Raw genomic sequence first — 22,411 nt, forward strand, 5'->3', positions numbered from 1 at the left:
GGTACAAAAACTTGAATTTTGTTTGAAATATTTGAATAAAGTAATGAAATTTATGGAAATACTTTTAAGAATTGGTCATCAAAAAATACAGTTTTGATTAATAAACTAGGCCAAACCAGAAGTGACATAAAAATGCACACGAGGCAGGGTGCAAAGTTTGCACTCACCAATAGCCACTGCAGCTTATGCATATGCAAAAAAATGAAGAAAAAAAACACAAAAAAACGGACTTTTGGTAGTCAAACTTTTCATCTCGGTAATTTCACGCAGATCCGGAAACCGTGTAGGAATGGAGGAACAATCCGGTCAAGTAAAAAGGCTAAAGCTAAGAGAGCCGTATGTCATCAGCCGGATGGCCAATCCCTTTTGTAAATACCACAATTCTGGAGTGTCCGCAGGCGGGGAAGCATCATTCAGAGTGTTTCAAGTGCCCCCCCCCCCACAGACTTTCTGACGGTCTCCCAAGTGTGCAGCATTCAGTGCAACGTTTTCCTAGAGCCAATTTGAACGAGTTTTCTTCACCCTATGGCCACTCCCCTTTGCCGATACCACCACAGGCACTTTCTTTCACTTCCCATCGAGCGCATTTCCTGGAGGGGCACTTTTGGGAACCCCTGAAAGGGTTCACAATGGCCCCTTGAGAGGTGACCAGGAGAGTTCTGGGGGATTCCCCATATACACCCCCCATCAAGAGGTTCCATCACAGAGCTGAGACTCCCCGCTCCTTCCCCGAAAAATCGTCCATCGTCTGTAAATGATGTGTGGGTTCGAGCATTGCTTTAAGTGCGTTAAGAACTCGAGGGAGGGCTCTGCGCGCCGTGATGCACATTTTTGTGGGCGGACCTAAAAAAGGTCTGGCGTACCCTCAAATCCCAAAGCCATTAAAATAATTGGTGGCTAGCCTTTAAAAGATGTGGTGCCTACGTAATTAAGAGTGACATAACAGACTCTCTAGAGTTTTCCTATGTCAATGAAATGGAGTAAATTCAACTTTAAAACATACATAAAATAGTATAAATGTGCTTATAAATATTGACCAAAATAAATATAGTTGATTATAAAATAGAACTTTAATTCAAAATATGCCACTGCACTATGCAATCCCACAGATCCTTTGAAAGAAATGTGTCATTCTTATGTACCAATTACATCACTGAAGTGACAATACTTTAATATAATGTGTTGCAATAATCAAACCTCTTTGAAAACAACCCAATTCAAAATGTATTTATCTATATAATTATAAATATTACTGATCGTGACGTCTACTGACAAAGAGCAGTATTGTCACTCAGCTTTATATTTACATTACGGCAAGGAAGAGATCTGTTCGGGCAAGTCGGCACAGAGAGCCCTGCAGATCTCCGACTCAAGGGCAATCTTTGGAGATTGCTGGGGCAGAGCCCTGGCTAGCCTTTGCCCACTTAAAGCCCTGGGTTAACGATGGACTAAAGCTCACACAACTATTGAAGAGAAGTTTAAACCACCCTTAGTATTGTTAAATTAGGATCCCGAGACCTTGTAATTCCAGAAAGTTGGTCCATGTTTCCTTAGCCACACTGTTCTCTTCCTCCTCCAAATCCTCTACAAATAGGACTACATGATGCAGACACTCATCGAACTTCATTGGCTACCCCTATAAAGGAGCTGGCCTTACTAGGGGAACCGAAATGCAACAAAAGTACCATTAAACACACATGGTCAGTCTACACCCCATTCAAATCAGACCTCGCCGCGCTTCCACATCAGAAACAAATACTCGTCGAGGAGCACCTTCTAGAGGAAAACATCTAATTGGATGGAACCGAAGATCGAATCGTATTATTTGAACTTCCGTAAATGAGTGTGTTCAACAAGCTCAGTTGAATAAGAAAGGATGGGTGTTTGCCATGTTCCACCTCTCTGGCATGCAGGCAGAGCTTCACACAGAGCGCGCTGATGGTCTGATGTATCCGTGTAACCAGCTCCATTCCAAAGAGTCCAGAATCAGGGCTCAAGATGTAAAAAAAAACAAACAATTTCTACAACATAAGGAGACATTCGTTTTTTGGGGATTTTTAAAATCTGAAATTAACCAAAACTACTACTACGTAAGAACAACTACTTCTTACAGAAATTGAGAATTGACTTTTCAGTTATGTGATCAAAAAAATGAGAAAAAATAATCCAGTCTAATGTTGCCGAAGCAAATTCTATAAAATAGGGCATCTTGTCTATTGAATTTAATAGTTAACTCATGCACTTGTGACATTTGTGCCATGAAAGAGTGTTGTGGCATCCGCATTTATCTGGAACACAGTCTCTAGCATTTTAGGATACGTTTGCTTTCTGTGGACTGTTCCTTGCTCCAGCAACCGTGCAGACTGTCTGGCTATGTGTGGTAAGATTATGAAGATCCAAAGTGAAACATTTATTTGGCATAACACCAGCGGAGAGTGACGCGGTACTAGACTGGGTAACACAATTTACCACAAGGTAATTGTTCACTCTTACATAACCAGGGTTTAGAAACCACCCGGGCCAAGTACTGCAACATTTCATATCTGACCAAATTAGTCTCTTACTGTAATAGCTTTTTATGGTATCAGAACAATGCTGTTTCACAAAGATTCTAGTTGATGCCTACTTTATTTAAAACGTTACCCGGAGAACACTAATGCTATCTTGCAGGCTTATTTTTGTTAACAGAAGCTTTCAATTTCCATTTAAACTGCCCAACAATGTCTCAAAATCTTTCCCCTCACTGCAAATACAACGGAAATATCTTATGTTAATGTATCACCAGCAAAATACGGTGTCCAGTGATGAAGTCGCTCGGGGAAATGGCCGCCAGGTGGCGGCATTACCCAAAAAATTCACCCTCATTAAAATCAAACACTTTCCCCAAATTTTCTACAAAGGCAGTTTATAAAATCACATGATACCCCCTCCTAGAATATTTGGGGAATGTATTTTAGGGGACAGGAAAAAAAGTCGCCTACCTGGCGACTTTTTCCAGGCGATCTTATCACGTGGAACCCGAAATACCATTAAAAAAAGGAACCATCAAAAAAACGGAACTCGCATTAAGCAATAATCTGTAATTTAGAAATATAACTTTATAGAATAGCAAAGGGGTGCAACAGATTTGCCCTCTCCCCCCAGTGCCTCTGCTCCTCCATACCTTCATGTCTGCGGTCTGTAGTAAATGCAGCCCGCGCCCATGGTTCCCTATGATGTCATTTTCAAGGACGATCCCGTCGCCTTTCGAGGCAATGCCATGACTGCTGTTGTCGTAGATGCCATTCCCACGAAGCTCCACTCTGCACCCCACCTCGATCAATGCACCACTTAAGCTGTTGCAGGAGATGCTGTTGTTGGCGATGCGAGTCAACTGAGTGCTCTGGACTATGGCAATGCCACTGTCCTGGTTGGCATGGATGGCGTTGGCTACAATGTTGAGTGCCTCACTGCTCTTGATGTACAGTCCAGCGGCTAGAAATAGGGTTCGAGCATGAAATAAAAGATGGGAGCTTATCAGAATGCAAAGAACTAAAGAACTACACCATCAGTTGCAACATAAATAGTTAGAAACAATGCCCCACAGATTTACCAAAATGTTACACGTGAATGCAAAGTCAAAGTTCACTTCCAAAGGCAGACAGATCAGCATTGAGCAAAGACCCAAAAATCTAAATTGTTTGTGCAACAAGTTCAAAATACGGATGCATTCACCTTTTATCAAGACATTGCACGTTTATGAGTTACTGCATGCTATCGCAATATATTATTGCATTTGCACAGACTATTTGAACAAATAGATATGGGCTTGCCACCCTAATCATAGACAATATACAAACTATAACCTGAATCACAGACAATATGCAAACTATATCAATCCAACTTAGAATCTATGTTAGTTTGTCTCCCTGGATTCTGCGGAAGACGCTGTGGATCTGGGCATGAGGTATGTGGAAATCTAGCAAATAAGGGAGAGCTGTGGTGGCATAGATTGATATTTTCTCTAATTCAGGGGATAGACAAGAGTCTTAAATGGTTAATGCACAGTGGTTGCCAGGGCTGCAGTAGGAGACAATAGAAACACAGGAAATACATATCTGTAGGGGCTGAGGTCACCAGTTTTTTATTACTGTGTAAGGGTGCAGAAGTACGAGGCTGACACACAGGTGGCATGATGGTTGCCAAAGACTTTTATTTGTGAGAAAATAAAGGGAAAGCCCTACCTGTTACTAAGAGGGGCTTCCCTGTCTCAACCAAAACAAAGGATTCCATCAGGATGTACGTAAAAAGCAAATAGTCCACTGTCCTGTGTCAAACCTATTTCCATCCCTTACTCTTTCAACTAAGGAAAGTGGTGATCTTCTGGACGGTGGACCAATGTTCATCTTCAGATGATGAAACTGCAAAGTTTTTCACAAAGAAGGTTAACTCAAAACGGTTCTCTGAGGTTGCATCTCCTCAAAGGCAAATATAACAAAGTCTCTTGTAATCACAAATGGTAGGGGGGGATTCCCTTCCCTCCCCCCTAACCCTATTCAGGTTATTCAATGGGTTTCACAGTGTAAGGGGGATTGACTCCCTTCCCATGACATTTCTAAGTTTGACAAGGCAGTTCAAATTACCAGAGGGAATGTCTCCTTTCCACTGGCCTTTTTTAAGCTCTTTTAGGCAGTTCACAGTGCCAGGGGAAGCACTCCCTTCCCCTGGACTCTCTCAGGATACACAATGTAGTCCACAATCAAGGGAGAAGGTCTCCCTTCCCCTGGCCATTCTAAAGATTTTGGGTCCTAGACCGAGGTTTTCCTGCTAACTCGTTTGGGCACACCGGGTTCACTAACCTGCCCGGTACTGCCACGAGTATGAAGCACCAAGGAGGTGCTCCACTGACTCTTGTTGCAGGTCCCAGACTCAGTGGCCTTTATTATATGGCTTTCTTAATATACCCGGGTTATCATGCCAGGTAAGACTTGTATGCTAAGTTTGCATACCCTTTTCAAAGAATGTCTCTTATCCCCGCCTAAGACTTTGGCAGCCCTGGTAGCTTCTCGGCATCCTAGGGTGCTTCTCTGCCAGTCTCAGGGTCTTTGGCGGTGTTTGCCGGCTTCCGCATCTCCCTCTCCTCCTGTTCCTGCTTGTATGCAGCGGCTCTGCACCGTTCTCTCCTGTGTGCCCAGCATGCCTTCTTGCGGTGCGTGATTTGCTGGCACCTCTCACTGGTCTCTCTGTCTTCTCTTCCTCTGGGTTAGCCTCCCCACACCAAACCACCAGACACAGACGTATGAACCTCTTGGTTGATGTCCCAGGCAGCAGCTCTTCTCTGGACAGCAGGACCTCCAACTTCCTTGCAGTGCCTACAGGGAGGTTCTGCTTCGACTACTAATCCTTCTCGCTTTAAGTGCAGTGTGACTTTGTGGATGATTCTCTAGGGCTCTGTGTCTCTCCCTCATCACAGTATTTTTAATTGAGATTTTCCGTAGGTCATCCCTGCTCTTCCCCGTCTCAGTACTTGTTACAGGAGTGGCTGTGTAACAATACATGGCAGAGGGTAACAAGGATGGGGAGTGTGCAGGTAAAGGAGAGGTGCGAGTATGTTGTGGGTACTGCATTCTCATGATGTCCGCCCTTCATCCCAGCGGCGGGATCCCTCCCCATGAGATCCATCCGCTGAGTACCACCCCCCAGATGGTCTATCAGGTAGTGGCTTAACTTCCATGACCTCATGGGAGGGGTCTTCCCCCTCGGGGAGAGGGGACGACATCATAAGATTTGTCACAACTGTCAGAAAGCACTTCTTCCCCCCCACTGCCTGTTCATCACTAAACCCTACTCTCCTTCCCTCCTTGCTCAGCCACTTACTGCTTTTTTGTACACTGCTGAACTGCTTTCTAAATAGATATGCACTATATAAACACCACGCATAGAAGAAATAAGCACGTTGAGAGCAGTCTCAAACTATGCAATGGGCTACATGAAGTTGACATATCATCACTGCCAAAACACCAAAGCCAAAGCCATGAGTGAAAGCAGAGACCTCTTCAAAGCCATCAAGCATTGTGTCAACCCTCTGCTCGTCCCTCCTGTATTGCAGTCCATTGAAAAAACTCCATCGCCATCAACTCTTTCTTCATCAACTAGATAAGCAAGACCCAGCAGCACTAAGACACCAATGCCATAACTAATAATGCACTACACATCTCTTCTTGCAAAACCAACAATACATGGACAGCTTTCATGACACTCACTTCAACCTAGCATTCTTCTAGACCCTTCTGAGTGAAGCACCTCTCCCTTACCTGAGAATAGTCTACAGCTCCCTCACTCAAGGAACCTTGCTTCAACCCTCAAGACCGAACAAATCCTCCTGCTTTTCAAGAAAACATAGGACCCAGGCAACCTCAGTAACTACCACCCCATCACCCATATTCCCTTCCTTGGTAAGATCCTTGAGAAAGCAGTAACCTAGAAACTACTCCAACACGTTGAAGCAGACAACCTCACTCCATCCAATCAATATGGTTCAAACCCAGATGCAGCATGGAAACGGCTACCATCAAGGTGATCAATGATTTCCTTAACATCCCTCATAATGGCCATCCTGGCTCCTGGTTCTACTTGACCTCTTAGCGTCATTCAACGGAGTATACCATCAGACACTCTGACATTCTACATCACTGCATGTGGATCAGCAAGACTGTTCTTATCTGGTTCAAATGTTACCTTGCTAACTGCCACCAATTTACCCAAATGGATTTCTCCAGATCACCAACAGAGTCCCACAAGGATCTATCCGTGATCTTCAACACTTATATTGCAAAGCTCTGAACCCTCCTGGCTCCACTTGATATATGCCAAAACGCAGATGAGACAACTCTACCTCAAGATCTCCTCAATCAAAGGCATCGATAGGCTCAAGGCCAGTCTCACATTCATCCAGACATGGATATCCAGGGCTTACCTGAATCTTAACTGTTAGGAACACTCAAGTTGTCTTTAGGAAATGGTCTTTGTGGCACCATTGGAGGTGTATCTCGGGAATCCAGATTCCCCAATCTAAGATGGCCACGGTACCACAGGTTGACGGTGCAGTGTTTCTGAAGGAAGCAGATCACGCTCCTCCCATTCATCCCGAGAAAGTACTTCTGGTCCTGGATCCATTGCGACATTGTGTTGCTACTGCTTTCAGAAGCCACGCTTCGTGAGTATCGCATCTAGAGATTTCACAGACTTTGAGTATTTAGGAAATCCTTATTTCACTGCTTCTATTCTTTCTTCCCTTCTGTCAGGAACTCTCGCTTTCCCCCGGTGCTTAGCAGTCTGCCCTTCCACCGCTTACCAAGAGAAGAAACCCTCCGGGACCCTTCTGACATAGGTAGGCATACTTCCTTCACACATTCACAGAGAAACGGACTCGATAAGCACAAACTTACCATTTTATTTACTTCTATCTTCATAGCACCATCCGTGCCTCGCGTTTATAAGGACTGCATCTCCCAACCGCGACCACAATCTATTTACAGATCATTTCCCCCAGTGATTCACTCCAATCTCCACTCAGGATTACGGTACGGGAGGAAAGGAAGGTTCCTTTACATTTTCTTTACTTTCCTTTTCACTTCCTTAGCTGACGAGTGTTTCTGTTCCTACATAGAGATCCTCCCTCATCCTCCAGCTGGGATTCAGTCTCTCCATCTCTATACCGTCTGATTCCAAGGGTAGGATACACATCCATTTGATAAACTTACCTGTTCCCCCTCTTCATATTAATCTGTCCCCTCTCATTGTAGCCACTGCTGGAAACGGAAAGAAACTCTGAACCCGCAACGGAGTGGTGACTGCGACATCTACTCCACGAAGACACTCACCTGAAGCCAGTTTCGTTCCATTCCTCATCCAGCGAACTCCATTGGCAAGGGTTTTCTTCCCCTTGAGGGTTTCCCTGGTGTTTTCACTCTGTGCAAACTTGACTGCACAGGGAAAGAGTGCCAGGTGAAACGCTCTTTTCTTCCGATTACCCTTTGAAGATCAGGTAGGAGATTTCATGTTCATGCTCTTGTGTAGGGCCCGTGAAGGTGATTGTAAGCGCATCCCTTAGCTTTAGGGACGCAGTGTAACTAGATTGGTAACATTAACCCCTCAAGACTGAATTCTACTGCTGACCAACAACATTGAACACCCTGATATCCAGACCTGGCTCTTGGCTATTAACCTCTAAGGCTTCACACAACAGATGGCCACCTATGCCAAGTCACTTGGATTTGACACTGAAAGACACCCTTCCTTTAAGCAGCGCATAGCAAGAAAGACACAAACTGCTTGGTATCAACCTTCTCTTCTGTGGAAAATCAAGCCCTTCACCCCAGAAAACAACTTCAGATCTGCTGCCCAAGCCTTGATCCTCTCCAACTTGGATGTTGCAATGCCCTTCTGAAAAAGCTTCTGACGGCAACCCTGGAATCCCTGAAATGTGTGTTACATGTTGCAGCATGACTCAAAGGACTCTACAAATTCGACCACATCACCCTGACCATCACCAACCTGCTCTGGCTCCTGCTGGCAGCACATCTTCAAATACTGCTGAACTATCTACATGGCTGTTGACCTGAAGTCCCCAAGGTACTTCAATGAGAAATTCAGCATCTTCATTGGCCTACAAACCTAAGGGCATGTGCAGCCTTGAAATCACAGTGCAGGAAGGAAAGAACCAGAAAGCAGGCCTTTCCTGCCTATGCTCCCAGGCTCTAAAACCTTCCCCCCACCGACACTAGACTCACTACCCCCGCTTCTACATTTCTGTAAGGTGATCTAGACTTCCTTCTTCAAGGAATGGGCTCTCCCCAACACCTAGATCCACACCCCCCCCCCAACTCCCCACCTAACCCGAAACTTGGTGTCTGCTCCCCTGTTTCCTCCCCAGATGGCTTGAATATATCTGGCTGCCAAATTGCTGCTCCCCTTGTGCTCTCCAATTAGCTCTGCCCCTGACTTACATCTCTTCCTCCGTCACCATGTACATCCCCCTATAACTTAGAAAGTGCTCTGTTGCTTCCCGAAGCTAGGCCAGCTCTCAATAAATATCCTTATTATAAGTTTGTTGAATGGCCCTTCAGTCTGTCTGGACCCTCTCTTGGTTTGCTCTTCCAGCAGCTTGGTAGTCTCTTCTTTACCTTAGGTCATAGCCAGCCCCCTTTCCATCTGCTCCTCTTAATGGTAACGTCTCCTTTTCTCATTTCTAGGCTTCACCTCCACTCACCTCTCTTCATTGAATTTCCTCTTTCCCTTCTAGTTCATGCACTTATTTCCTGCCGCACCTAGCACTCGAAGCTTCTCTTCCAACATGACTCTCTTCTTCATTTTCTAATCTATCCTTGACTCTGCCTCACTCAACTCTGCTTTCAAATCCCCCTCCTTTGCCTCAGCTCACATTTCTCCCTCCTTTGCTTTTCCCTCTCCATCTTCTTTCCTCACTGGACCAAAATGACCAACTCTCCACCTTTTTCTCTGTACTCAGTGATGTAACAAAAACTTTGGGGCCCCCTGTGAGCCGTCCGGAGGGCCCCCAACCCCAAGCTCCTCAACAAAGTACGGGACTCACCACACTCCAGACCGTTCTGCAGCACCATGCATGCGCAATGCCTCTGATGATCATGGCACTGCAGGGGCACGTGCACATGGATGGGAAAAATGTACGCATTCTTTTGTAATCAAAGCTTAAATCTTTTGCCTAGTGTAGAAACAAAAAAGGGGCTGGCCTCTGACACCCAAATGTACCAGCCACCAGTGGCAGATGGTGAATTATTTTTAATTGGATGGGCACACATATTTGCCACAAGTATACAAAAGCGAATGAGTGTAGTGAGGGAGTTGGACTAGTGATAAAGGACTCGAGGTGCCGGGAGATGGTGGGGATGGGAACCAGCCCCTGAAGGTGGCTATCTGTGGGATGACCACATGGGGGGAGACCAACCTCAGGGGAATGGCGGTGAGTCTCTGGATGGAACATGTGATCCCCCCCCCCTTCTGCTTGGGAGTGATAATAATAATAATCTGTCATCTCCCCACCTCTGTATGGCATATTGTAATGTTGCACCAAAACATTCACGGATATTTAATACCAAAACTCTAAAGTGTTAGGGTTAAAATAATGGGTAGTACTGAGACGAGGAAGAAGCCCAGATTAGGGAACATCACTTATGAGAGAAAAAATGCCCAGTCTAACTTTCTCCCCTGTACGATTGGTCTAAGCTCATTTAAAAGACAGGAAAGAACCCAAGATGGAAGACCTCCTCCTGCTGTTGACCGGGAATTCAGCAGCTGGCATACAGAGCGAGGCAGAAGCAACAGATGGAGAGAGGACAGTGCTGGGCCGAAGGCATGTCCCTGAAGAAACCAAAGTTGTTGTGGTGAGACAGGAAGCCAGAGCAAGGGCTTAAAGCTGGCAAAAGGAACCGGGAGATCCAAAGAAGCACCGTCCCACTGCTGGAGAGAGTTGCCTGTGTGAGGTCAAGCTGCGGGAATCGCAGAGACTTGAACGTCGTTAGGCAGTGAAGGTAGAAACATACTAGTCCGGTCAACCCACGGTGAGGAGTTGGGACACCGGGGCCTAGTTAGGGAAGCCTGGTATGATGCTCTGCTGTGAGAGTGGGGGCTGGGACACCCACTGCAGGAAAAGAGGATAGTGTCTTGATGACAACAGTGCCTGCTGAAAACGGAAACCAGGGCTGCTTTGAACTTTGAAAATAGTGTGAACTGGGAAACCAAACCGAGACAGTTTGAATCAGTGTAAGAAGTTGGGAAGAACCAAAAGAGGGAAAGGCCATTTCTTTTGATATAGAGTGGAAGTGGTATATTACAAAGTAAGGAGAAACTACTTCTTGGCATTTGAGAAGGGAAAGTCCTGGCAGGAGAGTACACCAGGCAATGTGATTGCGAGTCAAAAGGCTTGCACCCAAAGAGAAAGACCACATTGAGAAAGCCCTGGTAGGAGAGAGTACCAGGTAGGGTGGTTGCAAGCTTGGGACCCGCTCACAATTACAAAGAAGAGTTTTACAAATAAGTGGTGCCAGAAGAGGAAAGGCAGCTTCTTGAAATTGTGTGAAACCAAGGGGAAGGAACCATACCCCATGTGCTGGAAAGGTGATTGAACTGCGGAGAGCCCAGTGAGTCAATGGGAGAAAAAAAACCTTGAGTGTGTGAAGGCTAGGGAAAGGGAGTGATATTCCCTGAATTGGATTGTTGCACATTACTGGGAAAGAACTGTAGATGAGAGCTGAGAAGAAGCTGAGATACTGAGGGGAAGGGAACCCCCCCCTCTCATCTGAGGATTGTGAAACCTTGTGGAACTTGGAACATTTATTTATTCGTGCACCTTTTGAACTTTGCCTTAGAACATTGGAAAACCTACAGATGACCAAGTGAAAGACTTCATTCCTTTACACGTTCATTTAAGTTTAGCTTATAAGGGTCAGGATAGGATTTTGGATACATAACTCTATTTCTGGACATTCTGACACTGATGTCCTTTAGTTTATTTGAGGCAGGGAAATCCCTCGTAGTGATGGGGCAAGATAGGTCTTTCTCCAACCCTTCTTTTACTTTAATAAACGTCTATAACAATCATCACAATGCCTCTATTTCTGACTCCTGAATCATTGCATGGGTTAAAATTGTAAAAATTCAATACATGCAAGTCATCAACAGTGTACAGGAGCATTTCCAAATGCATGCATTCTCAAGCCTTTTCCCACAATATATGCCAGTATAAAAAAAGAATGTTCATGCTGGCTGCACCAATATATGTCAGCATTCCCATATAAGAACATACATGTTTGTTTTGCGCATAATACAGTAATGTAATGAAATGTATCCAAAACATAATCCTGTTCACTTTGCCATGGGGATTTGCACCACTTGTAATCCCATAGTAAACCTACGCGACCGAATGATGGTAAAGATGAGTTTGGTGGTAATTCAGTAGATTTTGCCGAATTACCACCAGACTTGTAACGAGTTCCAATGTGTTTGGCAGTATTAATAAAAATAATATAGTGCACAGAAATTTTCTTTTAGGTCTTTAACATGCACCACACCACTACTCTATGTTAGCATCAATATAAACAGGAAGCTCAACTGGCAAACGTTTGTCAATTTTGTTTACATAAAGAAAAAAAAGTGTATAACAAAAAGTGCCAGGTTAATTGAAATGCAATAAGCTTTAAGATCATTTCTGTCTAGTTTGCAGAAATGGATCAACCAGACTGCCTCCATTATAGTGTAGCACATGTGTTTCTTAAAAATGACATGTAAAAACGCATTTTCAGTAGAATTAAAACAAACATTAGAAAACAGAACGAGTAAACTGGAGCAATGAACAAGAGAAATGAACATTTCCAACCTGGTAACTCATTGGATCGCCCATGTAAAGCTGTGCATGTGGTTTCCCTTCTGCTCTGATATATAAGCACAGGAAAAGGAGGAAAGCAAAACCGCACTCCAAGCGAGCATGAAAAATGTCCACGTGTTTCGAACTAAAAACAATGAAAACTCGAACAGCAATTGTTAACGAGTTTATTTAAATTGATTTAAAAACACCAGCAACAACAAAACAACAGAGGCAGGACACCATGGGGCAAGTCCTGTTACAACACGTTTTGCGCTCTACATAGCGCTTGTTCACGTATGGGGGACATGACTATATGAATGAATACCACAAAAGTGAGTTATAATGCTATATATAATGCTAATGAGTAACACCTGTTAACAAGCACCCTGAAGCGGGATTTTTTTCTGGTGTGTTATGTTGATTTATACTGTGCTCCGCTGCCATTTCCGTTGGTCTCGGAGCGCTCTGGTATGTGGAGCCATATAACACACGACGTTCAAATATCTGCAAAGTTGATCATTATTTTTCCGACTGCATCTGTCAAGGTGTGCGGATTCTTCCCCCAGACGTATGGGCACAGCACTTCCTCATTCAATTCTCACTCTCTTCCACAATATCAGTTGCACATTGTGGGCCACACAGGTAACACAATCCAACTAGCATATACGCACTATACAGTTGTATCATTTATATTGGCTGATTTTGGCTAGCTTTCCATGCTGTTTGTAGGTGGTACAAATGCTGTGCTCTGCCCAACAGGACTCCCATGCCAGCTTCCAGGGATTTATGCAAGGTGCAGAAAAGGGCACCAGGGTTGTTAAGAGTCCTGCATATCAGTCACATTGCCAGCACTCTGGTTTCAAGCTAGGCTGGGTGACTTAAGAATACACAGCCCCTCGCAAGTGGGCGCGGGAAATGGTTGGCTCTGTGGATTAAGCAGGGAAAGTGACAGCTGATGTTGCTCACATACATGTCGGTTGTCTGCAGGCTTTGGTGGAAGCTCTGCGGACCATCATGCCGATGGCAGTTGGAAATCTGCTTTCAGCATGTGCCTCAAAGGTAGCCCCTACTTGGTTGCATGAAGAAAACCAGCATAGAGTAATACGGCCTCTTCTCTCATTTGATGGCCACGATGGAAACCCATCCATGTTTACATATCCACACTCCCTTTATCCAGATCGGACCATCGGGAGCCTGCAATGTTGACAGCTGACATTCCAGAGCTGGGGGGCCTTATGTCTCTCAGACCCATGGACTCGTCTGCAAAGCCTTGGGGTTCCTCTGATCTCAGGCTCTTCCAAATACTCAACTGTGGACAGTGAGGACAATGCTGCAGCAAGTATGGTACTGGGACATACTCAAAGGCCTGGTGCAGGGGATTGACATGTTGTAGTTTCATTCACTCTGCCGCAGATGCAAAGACGATGCAAAGGCGTCAGGGTAACAGACTGGCCACCTGGTGATGATGGGAATAGCGAGAGCTTTTTTAATTTTTATTACAAAAAATGATGCAGATAATTCGGTTGCTTAAAGACTCCCCTTCATAAATGTTCCATGCAAAAGTTATAGCGTTAACACAAGACTTTGCTAAAATAGCCTACAGCGAACCTCAGCCTTGCAGGTTCAAAGGTCACGTGCATTCCTGACTACTGCTGTAACGAAGTTATTGCAGGCAGACACAGCTCCTTAACTGTCTGCACCTCTGATATCAATTATAACTGTATTCCTTAAATTACAACTATAATTGTGTCATGGACTCATCTTCAATTAATGCTAAGCCCCTATAGAAAAAAAAACGGTAAGTGTAAATTGTGTTGTAGGTACCTTTTTTAAACATATATGTATTAATAAGAGCAATGAGCTCCACGACCTGAGCAGAGTGAACATTGGTAGTGGATGAGCTCCTAGAACCTCAAATTGTGTACAAATTGTATAACACAAAGAAATCCTTCCCAGAAGAAACAGGTTTAATCAATGGGCATCCTGCCCTGCAGCCGCACAGCAGCACCATGCCTTCTGATTGGCTAGTGCTCCCTTCTATAAGACTGAAGCCCTAGAACCGGCATCACCCTAAATCAGCAGCCTAAGGCTACTAAATGTATTGAACTGTCCTGGCCGGACCTGGATGTTGGCGCCACCCCTCCTTCCGCCTGCAGGCTAGACGACCCGAGGAAATCCACCAGCCCAAATCCTTTGCGGGACCTCACTCCTCACCACAACTTCAAGGTAATGTGCAACTGCGCAGCTTGCCCCGTGCTTACTACAGTAACTTACCTCCTACAAATAGTATGCATGTAGCCACAACTTCTATCTACACTCCCTCCCTCTGCTGACTTCCTTCCTCCCGCCACTATGCCATGGTACCCCTATCCTAATGACTACCAACACAGATCACCCTGAGCATACAAAGCAGCACATCCCGAACACACAAAGACATTACAACCCTGCACCATGAGTAACTGCATGTCTTTCTTCCCTCTAAAGACTGTAGCGCCCATAGTCAAAAGAGAACTACATACATCCACAGGAACCCCTGTCTCCAGCTCCATGATTGTTATGACAAAACTACCCTGGAGCACCCCCAGTCCACTCCCACTTAGCCCTACGCATAAAGGTACGTCACCACAGGGCATCTTATGCCTAAAGCACCACAACTCTGGTTTGCAACTACTTGCCTCTAAAACACCGGCCCAGACTTCAATCCAGAACACGCCTCCATTTCAAGCAGCCTTTTAACATTGAAGCATAGGCCATTATCCACTTCTGGCAGTAACCAGTTACACAAAGAAATACTCTAATTTGCTTCTGGGTTTATATACTTGCAGAATCATATTAATTTGATTTTAAGACATGGGTCTCTCTTCAGCAGAGCTATCATGACTAAGATAATGTACTGGGTCTGACAACTGAAGCTTTTCATTATATTTTATGGCCTTTCAAGGCAAGAGCTGTCAGTAAATCAAGATAATCTTATTTGCAAGGTTCCAATGAGGGGCACGTTAATCAAAGGTCATCAACATACTGAAACAAAAAGGAACCTCCTTTGAACACCAGAAAATCAGCACCTTGCACTAAAATCTGAGAACACATAGTCAGACTTCCCACATACAATTCCCCTGCTGCCTGGAGACAGAAGGAGGGTGTGAGTAGGCCTTTTAGTTTGTTTGGTTTGGTGGCCATTTTGGGCCTATCCAGCCACTAGCTCCCCCTATGACCTTGTTCCAGTGAGCTTCACCCTCCCCCGCACACCACATGCATGCCCTCGCTGCATACCATTGGTGTTCCCGAGGTCGCAAGACCTGGAAAATCTCATTTGAAGCCAATCCCCAGGACAGCCTTGCCCAGACAGCCGGCAAAGGTCACAGGCAAAAGGCGCCTTCATTGGGGCACCCTCCAACCATGTTTTCCTGTTCACCTGGTGCCCTAGTCCAGCAAGGTGCCATGCACGCCTTATACATCTACTTTCAGGTAAGGGACATCTTCATTGAATCTTACCACTACTATATTTTGCCCCTGCATAGTACTTCCAAAGTTTTTCCAACTGGGAGTTTGTTACATTAAATCTGGCCACTGTTTGCATTTGAGCACACTTTGCATTGGCCCGACTAGGTTTCCCAGTTTAGAGTACTGATGTGAAGCTCACCATGGATTGTGTTCTGCCTCACTAGCATTTTGCCTGACTTGAGCTCCTAATGTAAAATGCTGATTAATTTCGCCACTGTGTATATTTTCCACACTTGCTTTTTGCCTGACTTGGGCTCCTAATTTAAATTGCTGCGTTAGACCTTGCCACTGTTTGTGTTTTGACACTCTTATGTTTTGGTTCACAGGTAGGTTTGCTGCTGGGAATCCCCCCACCGCTGTATTTTGCCGACACTCATGCGCTGCATCTCTCGGAATGCAGTTGAGCCCAGGGGGGGAGGGGGTAATTCCAGCTGTTCACATAACCACACATGTTTGAAATGCACACTATTTGACTACACCCTACACCAAACACACATCACCCTAAGGCTACAGTCTTCCAAAGGGTGTTCAGCCTCACAGCTCTTCAATGGCAGTGGGCACTATACAAATGTTAAATAACATGACATTAAAAATGCCATAATAATCAAACATGTTTTTGTTTTCTATCACTGTCTGATTTGTTGTACTGCTTTTTGCTCGTTATGTACAGCGCCTTGGCGAAGGCGCTCTATAAATTAAAATAAAATACAAAAAATGTCCAAACTGACTGCAATGTAGACCAGTCTAGACACGCAAGGACACTTGTGCTTGCTTTATCATATATGCTCAGAAAAAAAGTCTGTTTACAGTAAAAGAAATAGGTAGCCTTGCTGCACCAAAATGCCAGTCTAAAAATGTAATGAGACTTATCATGCTTGCTCGCTTTATTATAGATGGTCGGTACAAAATGTTATGACAGTAAGAAATGGCTAGACTGACTGCACTAAAATGCCAGTCTAGGTATATAATAACACTCATCAAGTTAGATTTACCCAAAAATGGCAGTATAACATGCCATGTCACTTTAGGGATACATGGCAAATGCTCCAGTTATCCCTGGGCCCCCCAGCGCCTCGCACACACACGCACACACAATCACATTCACATTCATATCCATTCACCCACATGTTACTTACATATAAACTTTGTGACAATGGCTGCTCGCAGGCCCCATCAGGGGAGAGAGGGAGCCCACCTCACCTGACCCATGCTGTCCATAGAATTGCGGGCAGGCCCCCTGCCCTCCCTCCCTTCCCTTCCTTCCTTACCTGTCGGATGGCGGCGTCCCCACCGCAGAGGCATCAGAGGTGGTAGCAGCCACCTTGGGAACCTGGAGGTCCCAGCGGAAAGGGCTTTGTGGAGCCCCTCCGCAAAGAGGAAGACCCCGCAAGAGGACGTCAAGGGATGCAGGTGGCCAGTCCTACACCACCTGCCTGAGGAGCAGAATCACACTGCACCGTGGAATGCGGCAGTGGCTGGTGCTGTAAAAAGATCAGCACAGACCCAACATCTGCTTGAGCGCGGCTCGTGCAGACAGGATCTCCTCGAGCCAGCACACAAGGAACTCACTACACCAGAGGTGGGCTCATTAAAAGCAAAAGGCCTCCATGAAGGACAGGGTCATCTCCCTAAACCACCATGGATATCTGGATAAAGGTTGGACCTACAGGAAAGCCTTAAGCAACAGTGCCTCCTGGACCCCATGAGGGTTCAGGATGATAAAGGGGTGGGGATTTCGAGCTCTTATGCATCCTTCCTGTAGCCTTCCCCCATTACACCCCTGAGTCAGGTAAGTAGCCAATCCTGGGAGGAGGCTGGGAATGTAAGGGAGTGTGTATGAGTGTTCAGTGTGGGTTAGTTGGGTGAGGACAGGAGGTGGAAGGGGACGATCGAGAGACCAGAGGAGGTGAGAGTGGAAGGAGTGCAGAGGCTATTAGCTGGAGGGGGTTTGTTGAGTGTTTATGTGTGAAAGTGGGAGGTGCGAGGAGCATAGGTGGGGTAGGTGTAGCGGAGTGGTAGTAGTGGTGAAGGTAGTAGGAGTTGGGAGTAGAGACAGTAGGTAGAAGGAGTAACTAGTAAGTGGAATAAGCAGTAGAGTGGTAGTAGAGGGTGACAGCGAGCACTAGTAAGTAAATGCATCAGTAGACTGACAGTAGTAGTAGAAGGAAGTAAAGGTAGTAAAAGGATAGCATAAATAATGAAGTCCCAATAGTAGTAGAGGAAGAGTAGCTGGAGAGACGGGACTGTGATAATAGGAGTAGCTAGTGGTAACAGCAATGAGAGAGAGAAACAGGAGAATAGAGAGAGGCGAGGAGGCAGCGATAATAGTAAGGGAAGAAGTTAAGAAGAGGAGAAATAAGACCAAAGGGTGGAGGTGGAAAGGAAGAGTGAGAGATCAGAGGGACTTTTAGTACAGTGGAAGGAGAGCATTCGAGGCCCACAGAACTGAAGGGTCAGGTGAGATTGTGCTTGCAAGAAGAACAGGTGACACTGTGTGGAAGAAGGCACCATCCCTATTGACTCCCTTAGAGTACTAAGTGTGCTAGGTCAGAGAAATATTAGAAAGCTTGTAGGGAGTTAGCCAACATGTTAGGGAAAACACCATCAGCCTTAGTCAGAAACATCAGACAGATAGTGGTCACTGTTGGCGAGATACTAACATCCCGGTTAGGGAAGCCTGGGCTATTGAAGTGGTAAACTGGGAAAGATGGGATGGACACGGCTGGCCCTAGCGCCAAACCTCCCAGAGAACCTGGCAGGCACAAAATACCCTTTTTTAAGAGTTTACAGCCAATCTATCTGTAAGTCATCAATAAAGAACGTTGGACTTACTATCTGAGTCAGCGTGGTTCTTTGTGGCGGGCCACCCCGTCACAACCATCTCTCATATTCACTCACACACGTAACCAGAAGATTTACACTGTATTCTCCACATGGGTGCTGACCCAGAACACTGACACACAATCACATTTATACCACCTCCTGCTCACCCATACACCATCTCTCACAATCACTTACACCTGCACGCAGAACATTCACACTGCATTTGAGACATGGGCACCCACCCAGCACATTCATGCACCCAATCACATTCATACCCATACACCCACCAGTCACTCACCCATACATCTTCTATCACATTCACTGACACTGCATTCTCCACATGCGCACCAACCCAGAACATTGTCCCACATGCGCGCTCAGACCCATGCACACAAACATGCACATGTATACATACATACACATCCAACACGCCTGCACAAATGCATCATACACACACATACATACATTACAGAACACCTACACAGATAAAAAACACTTTCTAACCTGTTTCCCACGTTGGGTCTGCCGCAATGCTCCGTCTCCAGACTTTGGTCAGGGTGAGGGCTGAGGTGCATCCCACACAGGACATGGGACAGTAAGGCCCACCACACCATGGGGGCTGCTGGGCCCTCGCTTCACCACATTGTTTCCTGATTCGTGTCCTCTTTTATCCCCTTTCTGAATGGGTCACAGGCCATATCATTTTTCAACCTTTCTAACATGTACATAACTGGCAAGTGTGCATTGTGATTGGGAACGGGGCACCGGGACTATGAATTCAGCATCTGATACTAATTGGTTGGATGAAAGTATTGCAGCTTTGCTGGTAGAGGTCTTTTCAGCTTCACCTGCAATCTTGGTTTTACTCTGCGGATTGCTTGTAGTGTCCGATTCTATTTTAACCATATGAGTAACATTTCTGGGAGGTCCCCCACCACTCATACCCTTCGAGCACCCTCTGTTAACTCCAAATTACTTGTACAGCGATCTGTTGCTTGCTAGCTACGTTCACACTATCTAAACCCAAACAAAAAAATACAAAAGAAATACAACCCAAGTGAGTGAGGCTTGCAGATTTGTGCCTTTCAATAAGCCAGCTTTCCTCATGGGTGTTGTGCTCCACAGATAGTTGTGGTCGCAGCTCCATGGACCGCCTGACCTTTGGCTGCTTGCATTGCGATTCATGCTTATCCTGCTAAGTGTGATCAGTGACAAGAGGATGGGAAACACAGACAAGACTAGGGTTGAACTAGTGAGGCAGGGGCATCCACCATATACCTCATCTGGGGCCTACATCACACAGGGCATTGGGGTCCCCAGTCCCCACGGCCCCCCTAATCCCATCCTCACCACTCAAATATGGGACTTTACTACAGGATAAGCAAAACTGGAGAAGCGACATGTGGTTGTTATGCAGAATGAGGGAGTAAAGTATGGGAACTGCCTGCTGCGCCATTCACACAGCATACGAATTCAGCTGTGGTTGTGCCTGAATGTGGTGGCACAATTGCAATACCTAGTGCCTCATTAAGTAAAATGTGCTGCAGATTATACTCCACCTGAGGGGCAGGCAGTGTCAGACTGGTGCGTGGCTGGGCCAGAATCACTTCGAGGGCGAGGCCGTGGGGGCCTGTACCATGCCTGGTCCAGTTTGGGTGTTACTAGTTACATTGCGCTTTTGCTTTGCACGTGCCGCTTCAGAGCCATTTTTAATTTTTGCACCCCTCTTCCCTTTGCTCCATGTTACTTTGCAAGGGAGGAGGACAATGCTCACTTTTTTTGTTTGTTTGTTTTAAAGTTGTTGGAGGGCACACGCCTGGCACCGCGCTCAGTGCTGGTTGCTATGCAACCACTTTTTTCTTGCAAAGGTTGACCCCAGGCCACCATGCCTACAGAAGCGCCTGGCCAATCCTTGCGCGGTGCACCAGCGCCTTGTTTTTTAACAGAACTGTTCTCCAGATTCTAAAACCGCGTCCGCCTGTGCACCGACTGCCGTCTCTTTCTCTGGCAGCGGCAGCTCTCTGAGCTCTGTGTCCAAGCTGCTGCTGCCACTGTGCCTATGCCGACCGACTGACCGACGACTTCTTCTGAAGGTAAGCACTGCAGCGTCAGCAGTGAGCCGATCATTATGTTAATGTTATCTTAATGTTATATGTATATGCCTGCGTGCGTGTTTGTGTGTAGTGTCGGATATGTCTATTTAAACATTGAGTGAGTTACTGAGGGACTGTGGTGTTCATGTGTGTGTATGTTGTTAACAGTAATGGTCAAACCCAGCCTAAAGTCCATGCCCAAAGAAACCCTATCGAGGGACTAAGGGAAATGGAGGCAGGGAGTTACCTGAAAGTGCCTGATTCGTGTTGCACTGTGTTTGCAATCTATCTCTTTGGTGTGGAGGGAGGAGGAGAGAGTAGATATGCACACAGGCCCTCACTGCAACCCTGTGTCATCCCATATGGAATGGTTTGCCTCACTATTGCATGCTGCTGTAGCTGTGTTGTATCAGGTTATTCGGTGCCTGAAGCTTCCTGCAATGTTTGCAAAGCTGTATGATGTCCTGCTATAACTGTGGCATTTTGTGATGTTTGACGACTTTGTTCTGTGACTAACAGATCGGTTTCATCCTCATGCCCTAGCCCTCGCCCATGTGCCTTTAAGTACACCTGGGCGTCAGTGTTGGTTCAAACTCACTGGGGCTCATTTTTGACTAACGCGTCATTCATTGAGCGGATCACCAGCATGTGTACTTACATGCCTGTTGATTTGCTCTGTGTCATTTTTCTTGTTCGCGCTACAACGTGCAAATGTGTGTTAAAATGAATGGATCTGGGTTAACATGCATTTTTTCACCAGCTAGTGCAGGAAGTGTAAATGCTGCTTGCCTTTCATTCATGACATAGCAGGAAGTCTTTAGGGAATGGCAGGAAACGGATGTCCCATTCCATGCCCACATTACACCTGCCAAAGCATCCCAAATCCCACCGAGCCACAAAAGTGGTGGAGGATTTTGCACAATCCTCTGATGAGGACTGTGTAACCATCTCACACTGAAGGGAGAAGAGCGTTTCACCCAAAAGAAAAGTCCAGTCTCTTGAATTGTAACTGTAGCAAAAAAGTCAGTCTTGCTCTAGGGAGGCAGGAAGGCTGACAGAGACGTAGGGTTATTCTCAGTAGCCACCTCCAAAGACAACACTACAATGGCATACTGAAAAATCCCACACACATAATAGCTAAAAGGTAAAAATAAGTACTCAGGTTAAACATAATACAAAGTAAAGTATAGTGTAGTTATAAAAACATTAAGACCCAACCCACTTCAGACACTTAAATGTAGACGTGCTACATAAAGAGTTTGAAAGATGGGAAGAGAAGTCATGCTTCTTAGCTTGTAAATAATTAGAAGTGCATTGTCTCAAAATACACGTACGTTTTATCCTTTTGTAGCAAAGAGTCAGACCGCCCCCACCCTTCACGTTATGTGGACGGTTCATAGTCCGGAAAATAAGTGGATAGGAACCTCGCCATTCCTGTATCGTTATAGGGTAATCTTGACTGACCTTTAGCTGCACAAATTATGTATTTGGACCCTGAAGGAGGTCATAGTGATTTTGTAGCTCTGCAACCGCGAGCACCATTAAGTTGGGTAAGAGCGCTTTAAAGCGGGAGAAATTAGAATGAAAAACTATATAGACACCTGATATTGTT

The 22,411-nt window shown here is 45.6% G+C and overlaps 1 protein-coding gene across 1 annotated transcript in view; it reads right to left on the reverse strand.

Moving 5' to 3' along the window:
• The window catches only part of FBXO10 (F-box protein 10), a 794,278-nt gene that overhangs the window by 26,730 nt on the left and 745,137 nt on the right, over positions 1 to 22,411 (reverse strand). Inside the window, exon 9 of the mRNA XM_069630484.1 lies at positions 3,164 to 3,474. Within this exon, the coding sequence (XP_069486585.1) occupies positions 3,164 to 3,474 (311 nt within the window). The remainder of the gene's footprint in view (positions 1 to 3,163; positions 3,475 to 22,411) is intronic.

Source organism: Ambystoma mexicanum, chromosome 6q (genome assembly GCF_040938575.1).
Source record: "Ambystoma mexicanum isolate Mex_15411 chromosome 6q, UKY_AmexF1_1, whole genome shotgun sequence".
Classification (NCBI taxonomy): Eukaryota; Metazoa; Chordata; class Amphibia; order Caudata; family Ambystomatidae; genus Ambystoma; species Ambystoma mexicanum.